Source organism: Mus caroli, unplaced genomic scaffold (assembly GCF_978045245.1).
Source record: "Mus caroli unplaced genomic scaffold, Mus_caroli_1 scaffold_6, whole genome shotgun sequence".
Classification (NCBI taxonomy): domain Eukaryota; kingdom Metazoa; phylum Chordata; class Mammalia; order Rodentia; family Muridae; genus Mus; species Mus caroli.
The window spans coordinates 57,324,143-57,338,488 of NW_028227261.1; the positions used below are offsets into that span (position 1 = coordinate 57,324,143).

Consider the following 14,346-nt stretch of genomic DNA (forward strand, 5'->3'; position numbering starts at 1 on the left):
ACAGGTTCCAACACACAAGTTAGAAGTACTGTCAATTCCTCTTAACAAGATAAAAATACAAGCAAAGAAATACATAATGTCATATACTAAGGCAAAAATGAATAAGTATAAGTCTTCTTTTTAAACTGAAACAGAAAAAAAAAATTAATAAAGCTCCATGACAAGATATAACCTTACCTGAGCCATCTGCTGAATGACTGAGTTAAAGTCTTCACTTCCTGACTTTTGAGTCCAGGGCAACAATTCAGATGCAGTCACATTACTACAAGGCCTGTGGGTATTCCCGTTTGTAATGGAACCATCTGTGAACACTAGCAAGCCCTTGCGAGAAAAGTCAAAGTTGGCTGAGCAATCTGAGGGGATGTGGCTAAGCTGTTGGAGAGAATGACAAGAAAATCATCAGCAGAAATCTATAAAAGAAACCATTTCTATCTATCACATTACATGTATAATTTATGTACATATTAAAGAAATAAGAGGCTAGGCGTGGTGGCACATGACTTTAAGACCAGTACTCAGAAACAGAAGCAGGAGGACATCTTTCAGTTCAAGGCCAACCTAGTCTACAGTTAGCAAGATCAAGGCCAACCAGAGCTGCAGAGTGAAACTCTGTCTCATAAAGGAAGGAAGGATGGGAGGAAGAAAGGAGGGAGGGAGGGAGGGAGAGAGGGAAGGAGGGAGGGGGGAAGGGAGGGAAGAAGGGGAGAAAGCAAAAGACATTAGAGGTAGTGTGTGTGTGTGTGTGTGTGAGAGAGAGAGTGTGTGTGTGTGTGTGTGTGTGTGGGTGCATTGACATGACTCAGCAGTTCCTAGCACCCAGGTCAGGAAGTCCACAACCGCCTGTAATTCTGACACCAGAGAATCTGACACCTCTGCACCACCACCACCCCACACATACAAGCTCTACTCCCACGTACATTAATTAAAAACAAATTAGGTACCTATCAACAAATCAGTGTGTTCTTAAGGCTAGAGCTTTTTAGTATTACACAAAATGTTTACATTTAAAATTTGTTCTTGATATACTAAGTATGTAAGACACTGGGCCATTTTATATTTATCTGTATATCTTCATGGAGGAGGCACAAAGGATCCACAGTGGGCAACAACGGCACTCACAGCAACAGTGTTTAATCAAGGTTTCTTCTTCTTTTTTTTTTTTTTTTTTTTTTTTTGGTTTTCTGAGACAGAGTTTCTCTGTGTAGTCCTGGCTGTCCTGGAACTCACTCTATAGAAATCTGCCTGCCTCTGCCTCCCAAGTGCTGGGACTAAAGGCGTGCGCCACCACCGCCCAGCTTAATCAATGTTTCTAAGAACAAGGTACTAGACCCAAGATTCCTGCATGTAGATCATATTATCTCACTGTGTAGAGATAGACCAAGATTCCAGCATGTAGAAAGGCTACTTAAACATCTAAAGATGAACATCCAGCATTATAAGAAGCAGTTTTTTTTTTAAATATTATTTGATACAAATGCTAACATAGCAGATCAAAAGCCACATTAATAACAAATGTCAAGGGGGCTGTAAAGGTGTCTCCCCGGTTAAGAGCACTTGCTACTCTCCCAACAGATCTGGGTTGGCTTCCCAGCACACACACAGTGGTTCACAACCATCTGTAACTCTACCCTAGGAAATCCAAAACCCTCTGCTGGTCTCCACAAGCATCAGGCACACACAAGGTGCACAGATCTATAAAATATAAACAAAGTATCCACACATACCTTTAAAAAAAATAAATGTGAAGACAGTGCCTTTTATGTATGACAAAGAGCTACGCCCACGGAATCCTTACAATGTAGTCACTAAACAAGATCTACATATTGATACTGCCAGCTAAGTCCCGACATGGATAGGGTAAATGTCAGAGGCCCCACCCTAGATGAATCACAGCCAGTTAATGGCTGCAAAGGGAGACTCAGTCTTCTGCAGAGACAGCCTCGATAGGTTATTTACTCCCAAGTGGTCATCCCTAAACCCATATAATTCTGAGCGACACCAAATGGGCTCAGCAGGCTACATTTTCGTATACATATGTGTATGTATATGAATATATACATAATAATTTAAAAAGCCGTCATGAAGTTTAGAGGGAGTAAAAGGGGGACATGGAAGAGGTTGGAAGTGTCAGAGTGTTAGGTGGAACTATGATAAATTGAGTACTTATGTAAGAAATTCTCAACAAATAAAAAGGGCCTGACATAGCAGCACACATCTTTAATCCTAGCACTTTGGAGGTATAGCCAGGTGGAGCTCTGTAAGTTCCAGTACAGCCAGGGCTACACAGTAAGAGCCTGTCTTAAATAAATAAGTGATTAATAATAAAAATTAAGGCTTTGAAAAAAGAATGTCAAAGCTAAACAAGATCAAGCTAAGATCAGTCAACATTCCAACAGGCAGCATTAACTGGACTCAATGAGTTTAAAAAAAAAAAAAAAGATGTGGATGAAGGGATGAAGCAGGGAGCGGATATAGCAGAAGGACCTGGGAAAAGGGGGTAGAAGCTGGAGGAAATGTGTTCAAGGTTCAAGATACATTGTTTCCTCTCGAGTGAAACTGTCAAAAAATTAATAAAAGGCACTCTATCAATAAATAAATGGCAAGGGTCAAGAGAGGGCTCTGAATAAAGGTGCTTGCTATACAATCCTGATAACCTGAGCTCAGAGTTTTGGAACCCATGCAGAGGTGGAAGGTGAGTGACAATACCAGAAAGTATCCTCAGCCTCCACATGGACCCTCCCACACAAACACATACACACAGCATATGGACCCTCCCACACAAACACATACACACAGCATATACCCCACATAGACCCTCACACACACACATATACACAGCATGTACTCCACATGGACCCTCACACACACACACATACACACAGCATATACTCCACATGGACCCTCCCACACAAACACACACACAGCACATACACATGAAGATCAATTAGTATACTCGTTCTTTAACAAGGAGAAAGAGAAAAGGCAAGGTGCTTTAATAGATAGAGGCACTTACTGCCAAACCTGATGACCCAAGTTGGATCTCTGAAACCCTCATTGCCTAAGGAGGGAATCAATTTGCAACCCCCCCCCACACACACACATACAGACACACACACTACATACATACATACATATATATATATATATATATATATATACACACACACACACATAACTCATACAAAAATGTATCAAAAATGCTAAATAAATAGACAATAAATGCCAAGAGCTGAGAATGGAGCACAGTGGTAGATAGAGTTCCAGCATACACAAAGCCTCAACTCAAACTCAGCACGATGGAAGATAGAAGGAAGGAAGGAAGGAAGGAAGGAAGTTAAAGCTATTTTATAACTTTGAAGAAAATGTTGAGATTTTAAAGCATTTGGTTTTTACAAATTTATCATATCCCATAGCCTAGCATAAACTTCATCAATATTTATACCATCCACAGATGCTATCCACAGCTTTCAGGCCCCACACAGCTTTTGCTAATCTAAGAGTCGCAATCCTCTGAGCTCCTCCTGTATTCCTGCTTGTCGGAATCCACCCAGGTCAGGCCGGCTGAGCGACTTACCTGTCCCTTCAGCTGCTTGATGGACTGCTGCAGTGTAAGGATCTGGTTGAAGAGGGGGCTCTTCAGGGTCTCGTAAAACGCAGACAGCTTCTCGTTCTGCGTCGTGTCTCCCTTCTCCTGCAGCTTCCCTCTCAGGCGATCCAGGACCTGCAGGACCTGCATTTTCTCTTAGTTGGAGAAAGGTGATCAGAGCTCAAGTCAGACACCATCTCACAATCCATTTTTGAATCATTACATAACACAATAAAAATATATAGCTTCTATACCTGCAGCAGGGTTTTCAGGCATTTTGGGATATTCTTTTCAATCACTTCCAAAAAGCCTAAGGGAAAAAATTAACTTTCATTACAGATGTCTGCTGTTTCCCCTATGGGGAAACTAAAGCAAACTTCAAGAACGTTCTTTATTAAGACTGTACTGGGTGAAATTCAAACTAAAACCACAATAAGGCACTAAGGCGTATCTACTCAGATGAGGAAATTTTAACAAGACCAGAGTGAGTGTTGGCAAGGCTGAAAGGCACATCATGCCAGAAAGAAAATAAAATGACACAGTCCCTTGGGAAAAGTACTTGATATTTTATTTTTACTTAATTTTTATAGTTTAAATCATAAGTAGTTTCTTTTTTTTTTTCTTCTTCTTTTTTCTTGTGCTTTTGTTTTTTTTTTGAGGCAGGGTTTCTCTGTGTAGTCCTGGCTGTCCTAGAACTCCCTGTTTAGACTAGGCTGGCCTCGATCTCATACATATCTGCCCGCCTCTACCTACTGAGCACCAGTATTAAAGATGTGCGCCACCACCACCTGGCATCATAAGTAGTTTCTTATAAAGTTAAAAAGTACTAATTATATAACCCACTCCTTCTGCTTAGAAACATTTACCAAGAGAAACGAAAAAAATATGACCCATATGTGAGAGTACACAGCACTATTTGTAAAAGGTCCCAAGTAGGAATTCTCAAGATGCCCAATCACAGACAAGTGGATAAACTAACAAGCGTTCTAATACTCTTGGGAGGGGGGGGGGGTCGCTGACACAACTGTTAAGGATGAACCCGGAAACTACTCTGCTGGGGATGGGAGGCGGGGGAGTGGCTTGGGTGGCAGAGTCCATGACAACGCAGGACACCTCAGGTCCCATCCCTAGTACCACATATAAAACACATTACTATGGTGCGTGATAATCCCAACACTTGGGAGGACTGGACAGGACAGGACAGGAGAATCAGGAATTCAAGGCCAGGTTAGACTACGAGGGATATGTGTCAACAACACAACCAACAAGGCTGTCATCAGCATTGGTAAAGGTCCAAGTGGTCCATGAAAGTGTTCCCCAGTGTGAAAATTCCCCCAAGGACCTGTGAACAGGACATCTCAGAAACACTTCTCAGCATCAGAATTGCACAGGTCTGGCAACAGTAAACAGGCAGCTACACAAACAGGACACCCAGCATGGCACCATCCTTCTCCATACCAGCACAGAGCCCCAAACCACCAGTCTGATGGCCATTAATCTAGCAAGATCAATAAAACAAAAAATGAAAGCTCAAAATTGTAGGATGCCATTGTTATAGCTGAATGTCAGCCTGGCATGTTCTAGTTCATCAGAGAATAACAAGAACCTGGACTGCAGATGTCTCTGATAAGAAGGCGGAGAGGACAAATCTACATGATCTTTTAGAAGGACAAATGTAGACGTGTACATTTAATTTACATTCTCTTTCCCCAGAATTTCAATTTCTGAGTGGGTAGCGCTTGCTCGTTTTATATATATATATATATATATATATATATATATATATAGAGAGAGAGAGAGAGAGAGAGATGTATATATATATATATATGTATATATATGTGTACGATATATGTATACATATATCGGCACAATGATGTATGCACATGAGTAGTTTTTACGCTCTTTTTCATAGAGAAACTCCTGCAAACGTCAATTCTCACTAGTCACGGAAATGATGACTAAGTCAGAGTATACTGAAGAGAAAAAGAAAAAAAAAAAAAAAACAAAACACAGCATGTGGCTCTCTCCTTCAGCCTCCGGATGCTACCTGGCTGTAGTCCTCTTAGCAAATACACTTTAACCGAGGTCTTTATCTTAAAAAGTCAGGCACAGTTTGAGAATCCATGGAGTCATGGGCATGGCTGGCTGCAAAACAGACGACAGAGACACTTTTGGTTTACCCAAGTAAAGAAAAGCTTATGAAAGAAAGGCTTCCAAGACAGAGAAGTTTTCCTTGAGTACCAGGCCAGCAAGACCCAATCTGAAAGGAAATACATAAAAATAAAACTAAAGTAAGCATGTAAAAACAAATGTAAAAAGAAAGAAAGAAAGAAAGAAAGAAAGAAAGAAAGAAAGAAAAAAAGAAAGAAAGAAATTCATTTAGAAAAAAATGTATATATATATATATCAGAATTTTCCAGGTTTTTTTTTTAAAGTATGGAGCTTTAAAAATAAAAAAGTGTCTTCATGGACTTAAAAGCACATATTTTCAAGGCAATTATTAGAAGCAGATCATCACCACAGTCTAGGCCTCTGGACCACCCCAGTGTGGTGGATCAGACCCTTGTGCACACTAAGCTCGTACTATGCAGTCCACCTACATGCCTAGCTCCATCACATCTTCTTAAAAGCCGTAACTATGCACCTGCAGGTCATGTTTGGTTACCATGTGATTAAAAACCTAATTCAACAGGGCAGGCTATGTGATCCTGACTACAATGAACTAGAGAATAAATCTTCTCTAAATCTGAGAGATTTGTGGTTCTACAGGATGTCTCTAATGGCCAGCAAGTATTCTTTGCATTTCATTATTCTCTCCTGCTCAAGGGAACATATTCCTGGCATCAAAACCATTTGCTTACCAACAAACCACTTGCTATTCAAAATAAGCGTGTTCTGAGACTGAATTTTACTTCGATGGACAATAAGAATTTCAGTAAGAGGCTGTAAAAATGCACTCAGGAGTAGTTTCCTATATCGACACTTCAAGCATGTTGGCAGTGTTCCGTCAAGTGAGGGGAAGTGACATTTACCTGCTGGCTAGGGCTCCTCCAGCAGAGACAGCTATCTGCATCTCACTCCTGAAACAGGCACAGTTGGAATTGAGTGACATCTTGAATCCATGTAAGAACTGAGCATGCTGGGAAATCTACCTTTTGTATAAAACAGGAAAACTGTACAACATGCACAAGTGTTGCGAAACACAGCACTTAAGGGATATTTGGGTTATTTTCATACTTCTGTAAGACAGAAACGTGTGCATTGGGGAATTTTCTAGAAAAAAAAATTAGGAAGCAATAGTTATTGCTTCCAGAAAATAGAAAAGAGGAATATAAAAGTTAGCCTTTGAGGACTGAGGTTAGAACTCAGTGATAGAGCGTGCATGCATGAGATCCTGGATTCAATCCCCAATACCAGAGAAAAATAATAACAAAAATTAGTCTCTTTTACTTTATAGATTTTGGGGTTGTTTGAATTTTTATTAAAAAAATACGGAGTTATGATTTTAGTTCAGTGGTAGAATAGCATGTGAGACTCTTAAGTTTTATTCTCTCCACTACAATAAAAATAAACAAAAACCAGTACTAACTTTATAATTATAGAACAGTGGTAAAAGTGTCAGATGTGGTGCCACATACCTGTAATCCCAGCACTCAGGAGGCCAAGACAGGAGGATTCAAGTTTGAGGACAGCCTGGGCTACACAGTAAGACCCTATCTCAGGGGGACAAAAAAAATCCAAGAAAAATTAAGGCCAAAAAAGGCCAACACTTTTCAGACTTCTGTTGGCTCCTGAGACTTCAATTTCCTACTAACCAACATCTGCTCATCTATCTGGGATTTGGGGAAGTAAGGTCACTGGCTATCTTGCTGGGAAAGCACAGGCACTCACTGAAGTGCGCATTTCAACTGGACTTTTAAACCTGGGTGGTTCACAACTCCACAGCTCACTGAACCAGGAAGCTTGAAAAATATCCATGAGTTTAATATAATATTACATATAAAGTCTTAATGAAGTTCTTAAAAAAAAAAAAAAAGTCCACTTCCTTCAGAGCCAGGGGTCAGGATTTATCCTGGTCCCTTTGTCCTCAAAGCTCAACATTTCCTAGGTACTCGTTAAATAATAAACAGAATCCAAACCAAAGAGTGCCATCAGAACTCGGTACAGGCTGTCACGCAAAACAAACAAGTGTTACAGTAGCATTAAGGGCCCATTAAAGGAAAGCTATTTGCTCTGCTCAGGGGAATGGCATCTCTGGCCTGGGTGGAGACTTAACATTCCAGTTGGGAGATCAATCATCTGGGTTAGGGACCAGACTCAGGAAGGCTTGATCCTCCTTAATCCATCCTGAAGAGATAGGAGGAATAACTATCCCTAATGCCAGGAAGCTCTGTTAGGTCTGTCCTCCCAAGCACCACTCAGAGGCACAGTTTTTTCCTGTCCCTCCCTTCTTTTTTCTTTGGATGCTGGCCAAAGCCTAAAAATGCCTTTTCTGTATTTTAGGGTTCTTACTCTTTCTCTGGAGGCCCCCCTCCTCTTTTTGTCACAAGACTGTGTGGCTGGACTCCATGACTCAGTCTAACAGTAGGAATTCTTCTCTTCCTCTTCTCCATCTGACCCCTCTGGGCAGCCGCCTGGGTCTACAGCTGGCTCTCCTTGCAATGTTTTTCTTTTACACTCTAATAAAACTGTCCTCAAGCTTCCTTCAGAGCCCATCCTCAAATTCTTTCAATAACGATACTATGAACTCCAAGAGGGAAGTACACCAATTCCCTTGGTGACATGTAGCAACTCTGCCGGGACACCCCAAAATTCCCAGGAATACAAGGTTTCCTACAAAGGCCTGGTGAAAGCTTTCCTAAACCAACTGAATATAAAAAAATTAAATGTCCCCATTGTCAAGACACCCCATTCCTAGAATGTAAGAAAAGCAATTGTAGAATGCTAAAGCTGCATATGGAGAAAATATTGAAATCCAAGCTGAAAGATACCATGAGAAAAATCATGTTAGTTCCTCAGAGTGCTTCAGTTCGCAAGATTCATATCTTATCACGGAAACACTCTCAAGAGTCAATTCCTAACAGTACTCTCTCTGTAATTTGTTTCATTTTGCAGAAGTTAAACTGCTCTGTGTATCATTCTGTTGGTGACAGTCCCCCTCCACCACAAGCAACAAGCCACAAATCTGAACAATTTTCACTCACATTAAGTCTCTGATATGTTTTTAATGGATGCTGCAATCACAGACCTCCATTAACAGGACCCAAATGTTCAAAATCCACTAACAACAGCTACCCCCTCAATGCTTCCCTGTTTCTCCATATGCAGACTGTGCCCTCATGAGTCTCTAGGAATTATGGTCATACCATATTTTAGAATTCAAAACAACCTAGTGAACTGACAAGCAAGGCCATCTTAGGTTTTGGACACCCTTTCCACTGATGTCTATTCTTGATTCAAACACATGCAGGCTGATGTGAAGGATTGCTAAGAGGTTCCGGCTAACCTAAATCAAACTGAGTTCCAGGTCAGCCTGGGCTACATAGAAGACCCTGTCTCAACTTTTCCCAGAATGAGAGAGAGAGAGAGAGAGAGAGAGAGAGAGAGAGAGAGAGAGAGAACATATTTGTCTGCTGCTGAAGTAACTATTTTAGCATCTATTCAATACAACCCTGAGCCATCCTGTATAACATTATCCAACTGATGTTCTGAATGTCTTATCACCTGTAGTTCATAAGTCCGGAACACTCAAGTAAAACACAAGGGGACATGCTAATGAAAACATGGAGGAACCACAGATGTCACTGGGAATGAGCTTCATAGGAGAGGAAATATCAAATGCTCATGACCTTTTGGGCAAATAACTAAAATTAAGAAGAAATTTCAACTTGAATGGACACTTGGTGGTTCACAAGCTAGGTGCACCCTAACCTTTAACATTCATTTATCTCATCTCGCTTTCCTTCCAAAGTTAGTAAAAATTTGAGAGAAAAAAAAAAAGAATTCAGAAAAGAAACTTTCAAAAACATCTAATTGTTGAGAGGGCTAAATAAAATTTGGCCTAGCACACAGCACACACTCAAGAAAAACTACTACTGTTAGTATTTCTTTTCAATCAAAATTATATAACATTTTGAAATTTCAAAGAAGTTAATGTCATTTGTGGTTTTGCTATGTAATCAATACTGAGAAGATTAAACAATAAAACTTTTCATCAGTTCAATCAATACAAAACAAGTGATCAAGAAATGGCCTATAGGGCTGGTGAGATGGCTCAGTGGGTAAGAGCACCCGACTGCTCTTCCAAAGGTCCAGAGTTCAAATCCCAGCAACCACATGGTGGCTAACAATCATCCGTAACGAGATCTGGCGCCCTCTTCTGGAGTGTCTGAAGACAGCTACAGTGTACTTACATATAATAAATAAATAAATCAATCTTAAAAAAAAAAAAAAAGAAAGAAATGGCCTATACATTGTTTTGTTTGTTTTGTTTTTTGAGACAGGGTCTTACCATGGAGCCCTGGTTGGTACAGAACTTGCTAACTAGGCCAGACTGGCCTGGAACTCACAGAGATACTTCTGTCTCTACCTCCTGAGTGCAGGGATCAAGATGGGCGCCACCGTGCCCAGCCTATAAATTGGGATTTTTAAGTTACTTTAAGGCCAGCATGGTGGCTCACAACTGTACCTAGCATTCCATGGCAAGAGGATGTTGAGTTTGAGGTTACTGTCTCAAACACAAGTCAGCTTACACTGGAGTACTGACACCTCCAAACATCATACCCTGCTGGAGGGTAAATACAAATTAAATCCTTACCTAGTTAGTTAGTGTCTCCTCTCAGAAATAGAATGTGAGCCACAAATGTCATTTTAAAATTTCTGACCAGGGCTAAAGAGATGGCTGACCAGTTCAGTGTGAATACTGTTCTTACAGAAGACCCAAATTCAGTTTCCAGTGCCCATGCAAGGCTCTCCCCTGGCCTCCCTCCACAGGCACTCACACATAACCACACATACATGTGATTCTAAAAATAATAAAAAGAACCAGCCAGTGCTGCTGCACACCTTTAATCTCAGAGGAGGCAGAGGCAGGTGTATCTTTGAGTTCCAAGCCAGGTCTACAAAGTGAGTTCCAGGACAGCCAGGGCTATACAGAGAATCCCTATTTTAAAAAACAAAAAATAAAAAACAAGGTTGTTTCTGATAGTATCATATAAAAGACAAAATTAGGGTTGGCGAGCTGGCTCAGCAGTAAGAGAACTGGTTGTGCTTCCAGACGACTAACGTTCACACCTTCGATCCCACAAGACAGCTTACAACTGTCTATAACTCCAGTTCCAGGGGACCTTATCCACATGCAGGCCAAACAACAATGAACATAAAATAGAAAAATAAATTTAAAACATAAAAAAAAACTTAAAAAAGACAAATTTAACTTTAATATGTAAACTTAACTTAATCCAATATATACAAACCATCACTTAAATATGCAAATAATATAAAAATAAGATAGCTTAAACTTCCTTTATACTCTCTTAGGATCTAGTGTGCATTTCACACTTTCCACACATTCATTCCAAAGAGCCCTGCTTTCACTTGTGCCAGTGTTTCTGCAACAAAGTACTGACCTATTAACCTAGACTTTTTCGGAAAGAGCTTGGCAATGTTTTTAGCAAAGGCTTTTTTGCGTCTCAGCTCAGTTTCTAACTATCCAGATAAGAATGCTTACAGGCTTGCCTTCTTCCTGATTGCATCTGAGCTGAGTCAAGCGGGAGAACAACTGCTTGCTGTGACAGACAACACAAGTTCTACAACTGTTTCCTTTCAGCCTCTTCAAATCTCAGGCAGATCGTTTCCAAATGGAGGACCAGCGGGAGTGGACCAAGGCTTATGCTTAAACTCTAGCAGGTCCTCAGCACCACAAGGCCCTGGCTTTCTGTCCTCAGCACCAATAAAGACATACAAATGAACGCAAGCACTACACACCCTTCCATTTGCAACAGAATCTACACTAGGAGCTCCAAAAGACATCCAAATCTATACAAAAATCCCAGTTTAAGAAAAAAAATTAAGTAGCAATGGTTATGTGACTTCAAATATTAAGGCAGACTGACTAGCTTTTTTTCTCAAGGAATTTAATGCTCCCACCAATATGAGGAAAGACTTCAAGGAACTAACCCCTTTTTGTGACTTCCCTCAAACTAATGCAAATTTGTTAAAACTTTTACAAAGCAAGTAAGTTCAGGCTGCTTGGCTGTTTGACCTGCGAATAATTATTAACCCCCCTGTAAGAACTGGGAAACACTGGACTGTCTCAAAAATTCAAGGTTTTAAAAGTGAATTCAACATAAGAAAACACAGACACTTTTATCTTTAAAAATACAAAGTGGAAGAATGGAGTCATGTGATTTGTTTACTTTTTCTCATCAGTGAAATGGGTTTCTGGTTGCTGCTAGATCCTTTTTTTCTTCCTTTAATTCTTTGACCATGTCAGAGAGATATACAATATATTTTGGTCATTTCCACGTGCACACACATACATCCTGTTCCCCCCTCTCATCCCCCTTCTTTTCCCACCTTCACCTAAGTTGACCTCCAGTTTTCCTGTCAACTGTTTTGTTATGTTCCTTTTTCGAAAATTCCCTCGTTTTCCCTACAATGAATTTATGTTAGCTCCATACAAGCTCAATGGCTGCGGGTAGAACCAAGGGACAGGACCCATCTAGTCAGTATGTGTGTGGTGCTAGATTAGGTCCCCCTCCCCACCAGCCAATAATAATCAGTAAGTGGAGTTCATGAAGACAAAAGTTCAATTCGAGTGACAACTTCATACAACTCAATTTTAAATCAAATCATTATTCTGATGACAAGTCCACTATATGCCACCAGTAATCACATCTAAATTAGTATGGGTACTTCCACATCCGCATTTATTAATGTTCAAAGTATCTTAAAATTTCATTAATCCTTATAAAGGCCGTTAGAGCCCTAAAATAGCAGAAGGTCACAACTTCACCTCCCATTTTCTAACTCTGCAAAATAAATAGATTCCAGTTTTTATCCCACCTCTCCCTACCTCTCCCTAGAAATAAATGGTGAATTGGAAGCCAGGGGAAGGCTCGCAGACCTGGAATGTGGTCTAGCTGTCTCAAAGGAACTAAGATTATGCTAGATACCCGTAAGCTTCTTCATTGAAAACACAATCGTTGGATACGACGACGATGAGACCACAGGTCAGATGCAGGTTAAAGACAATCTAGAGAAATCAGGCCCAGCAAGGTATGGCCTCTGGACCTCGGAGACAAACAAGTTCAAGAGGAATTTGAAGCAGAAGTGGGAAGAGCCCACAGGAGGCAAAGTACAAGGGAACAACAGTCCAGGGAAGATTCCAAGGAGGGGTGGGGCATACGAAAGGTGGGTAAGATGTGGAAATGCGTTCCAGAACTTGATTCCCCGCAGGAATCCTGTAACTTTCCCAAAGACTTAGAGCCACCTCCCCAGCTCAGCAGAGAGAGGCAGGAGGGACGCGAGGCCCACTCGAGGCCAGGTCGATCCCTCTGCTCCTTCCCCTCCCTCCCTCCCACCGACCGCGGGGAGGCTCCGCCCCGCTGCGGGAGGCCGCGGGCCGCTAGATCCGCGAGCACGCGCGATCGCTGCGCTCGCAGGCCGGCCGGCCGGGCCTGGAAGTCCGCGCGGGGCTGGCTGGGTAGGTCGCGGGCCGCCGCTAGGCCTGCGAGCTGCCCAGGGCACTGTCCGTCCGCGGGCTCGGGACGCGGCTCCCGCGCGATCCCCGCTCGGTGCGCCGCGAGCGTTACCTGATCGGGCGACGGCGGGGTGGGAGCCCCGGGGCTGCGGCCACCGACGGCCTCCTCACCTGGCGGAAGTACAGCTGCTGCCCTCACCTGGACGGAAGTGCGGCCGCCTCCTCACCTGGGCGGCTCTCCACCTCGCCGGGGGCTGGGCGGGGCGGGGCGAGCGGGGCTCGAGCCCCCGGGCGGCTGCGCGCCTGTGAAGGGTCCGGGGGACGAGTCGGGCGACCAGCCCTGGAGAGGAGGCCGGAGGCCTTTGCGTCCAGGTACGGAGTTGTGGGCCACCAGCGCTGACCCAAAACCGAGACCCCAAACAAACAAGTCCACTTAGCCCCTAGCCCGAGGCCCCTCTGATCCAGCCTTCTTGTGTCCCTTTTGTTTTCCAGATTTGCTGACTCAATGTAAAAGATCTTAAATGTCAATCTGTGTCCCCGTCATCCTAAGGGTAATTATGAGTGTCTTTCTTATTTAGGATTTTGATGATAAGCATTTACATTATTTAATATAGGCTACTCAAAGGCTAAAGAGAATCAATCATCAGATATCTTACTGAATAAATGCACTATTAGGCACAGTGATTGACGGGGATGAGAGATAAAATGGTATCCTCAAAAGATGAATACAAGCAACAGCAACACGAGGGCATTTGCTGGTTATGCGTTTGATACTTCATGGCTGTGTGATAATTTCAGGGAAATAACATTTGTTAGGCCTTGTAAGAAGGTATGTAATTCCCCCCCCCCCCCCCCGCTAATGTAAGGAATAAAGAGAAGATATCCATTTTCACCTGTCCTGTTCAATCAACATACTATTGGAAACTTATGCCAAAGCAAACAGCGGTCATGGCTGGGTGGTGGTGCACACCTCTAATCCCTATATGCTCTGGGGTTTCAAGTAGTATTGTGAATCCCTGTCTCAAAAAAACACTAAGAATAGAAATAAAGGACACAC

General features: G+C 42.1%; 1 protein-coding gene across 5 annotated transcripts in view; it reads right to left on the reverse strand.

Moving 5' to 3' along the window:
- Positions 1-13,489, reverse strand: part of Patj (PATJ crumbs cell polarity complex component) — a 323,645-nt gene extending 310,156 nt beyond the window's left edge. For 3 of the 5 annotated variants that reach the window (XM_029475856.2, XM_021159452.3, XM_085839174.1), the window contains exons 1-4: positions 13,402-13,489; positions 3,841-3,896; positions 3,575-3,741; positions 178-372 (exon numbers count right to left, since the gene is read on the reverse strand). In XM_029475856.2, the coding sequence (XP_029331716.1) occupies positions 178-372; positions 3,575-3,741; positions 3,841-3,862 (384 nt within the window). In that variant the 5' untranslated portion in view covers positions 3,863-3,896; positions 13,402-13,489. Of the gene's footprint in view, positions 1-177; positions 373-3,574; positions 3,742-3,840; positions 3,897-12,762; positions 13,092-13,401 lie in introns of those variants that run through there. The other 2 variants (XM_029475855.1, XM_029475852.2) reach the window with 2 other exon arrangements.
- Positions 13,490-14,346: the final 857 nt, after the last annotated feature.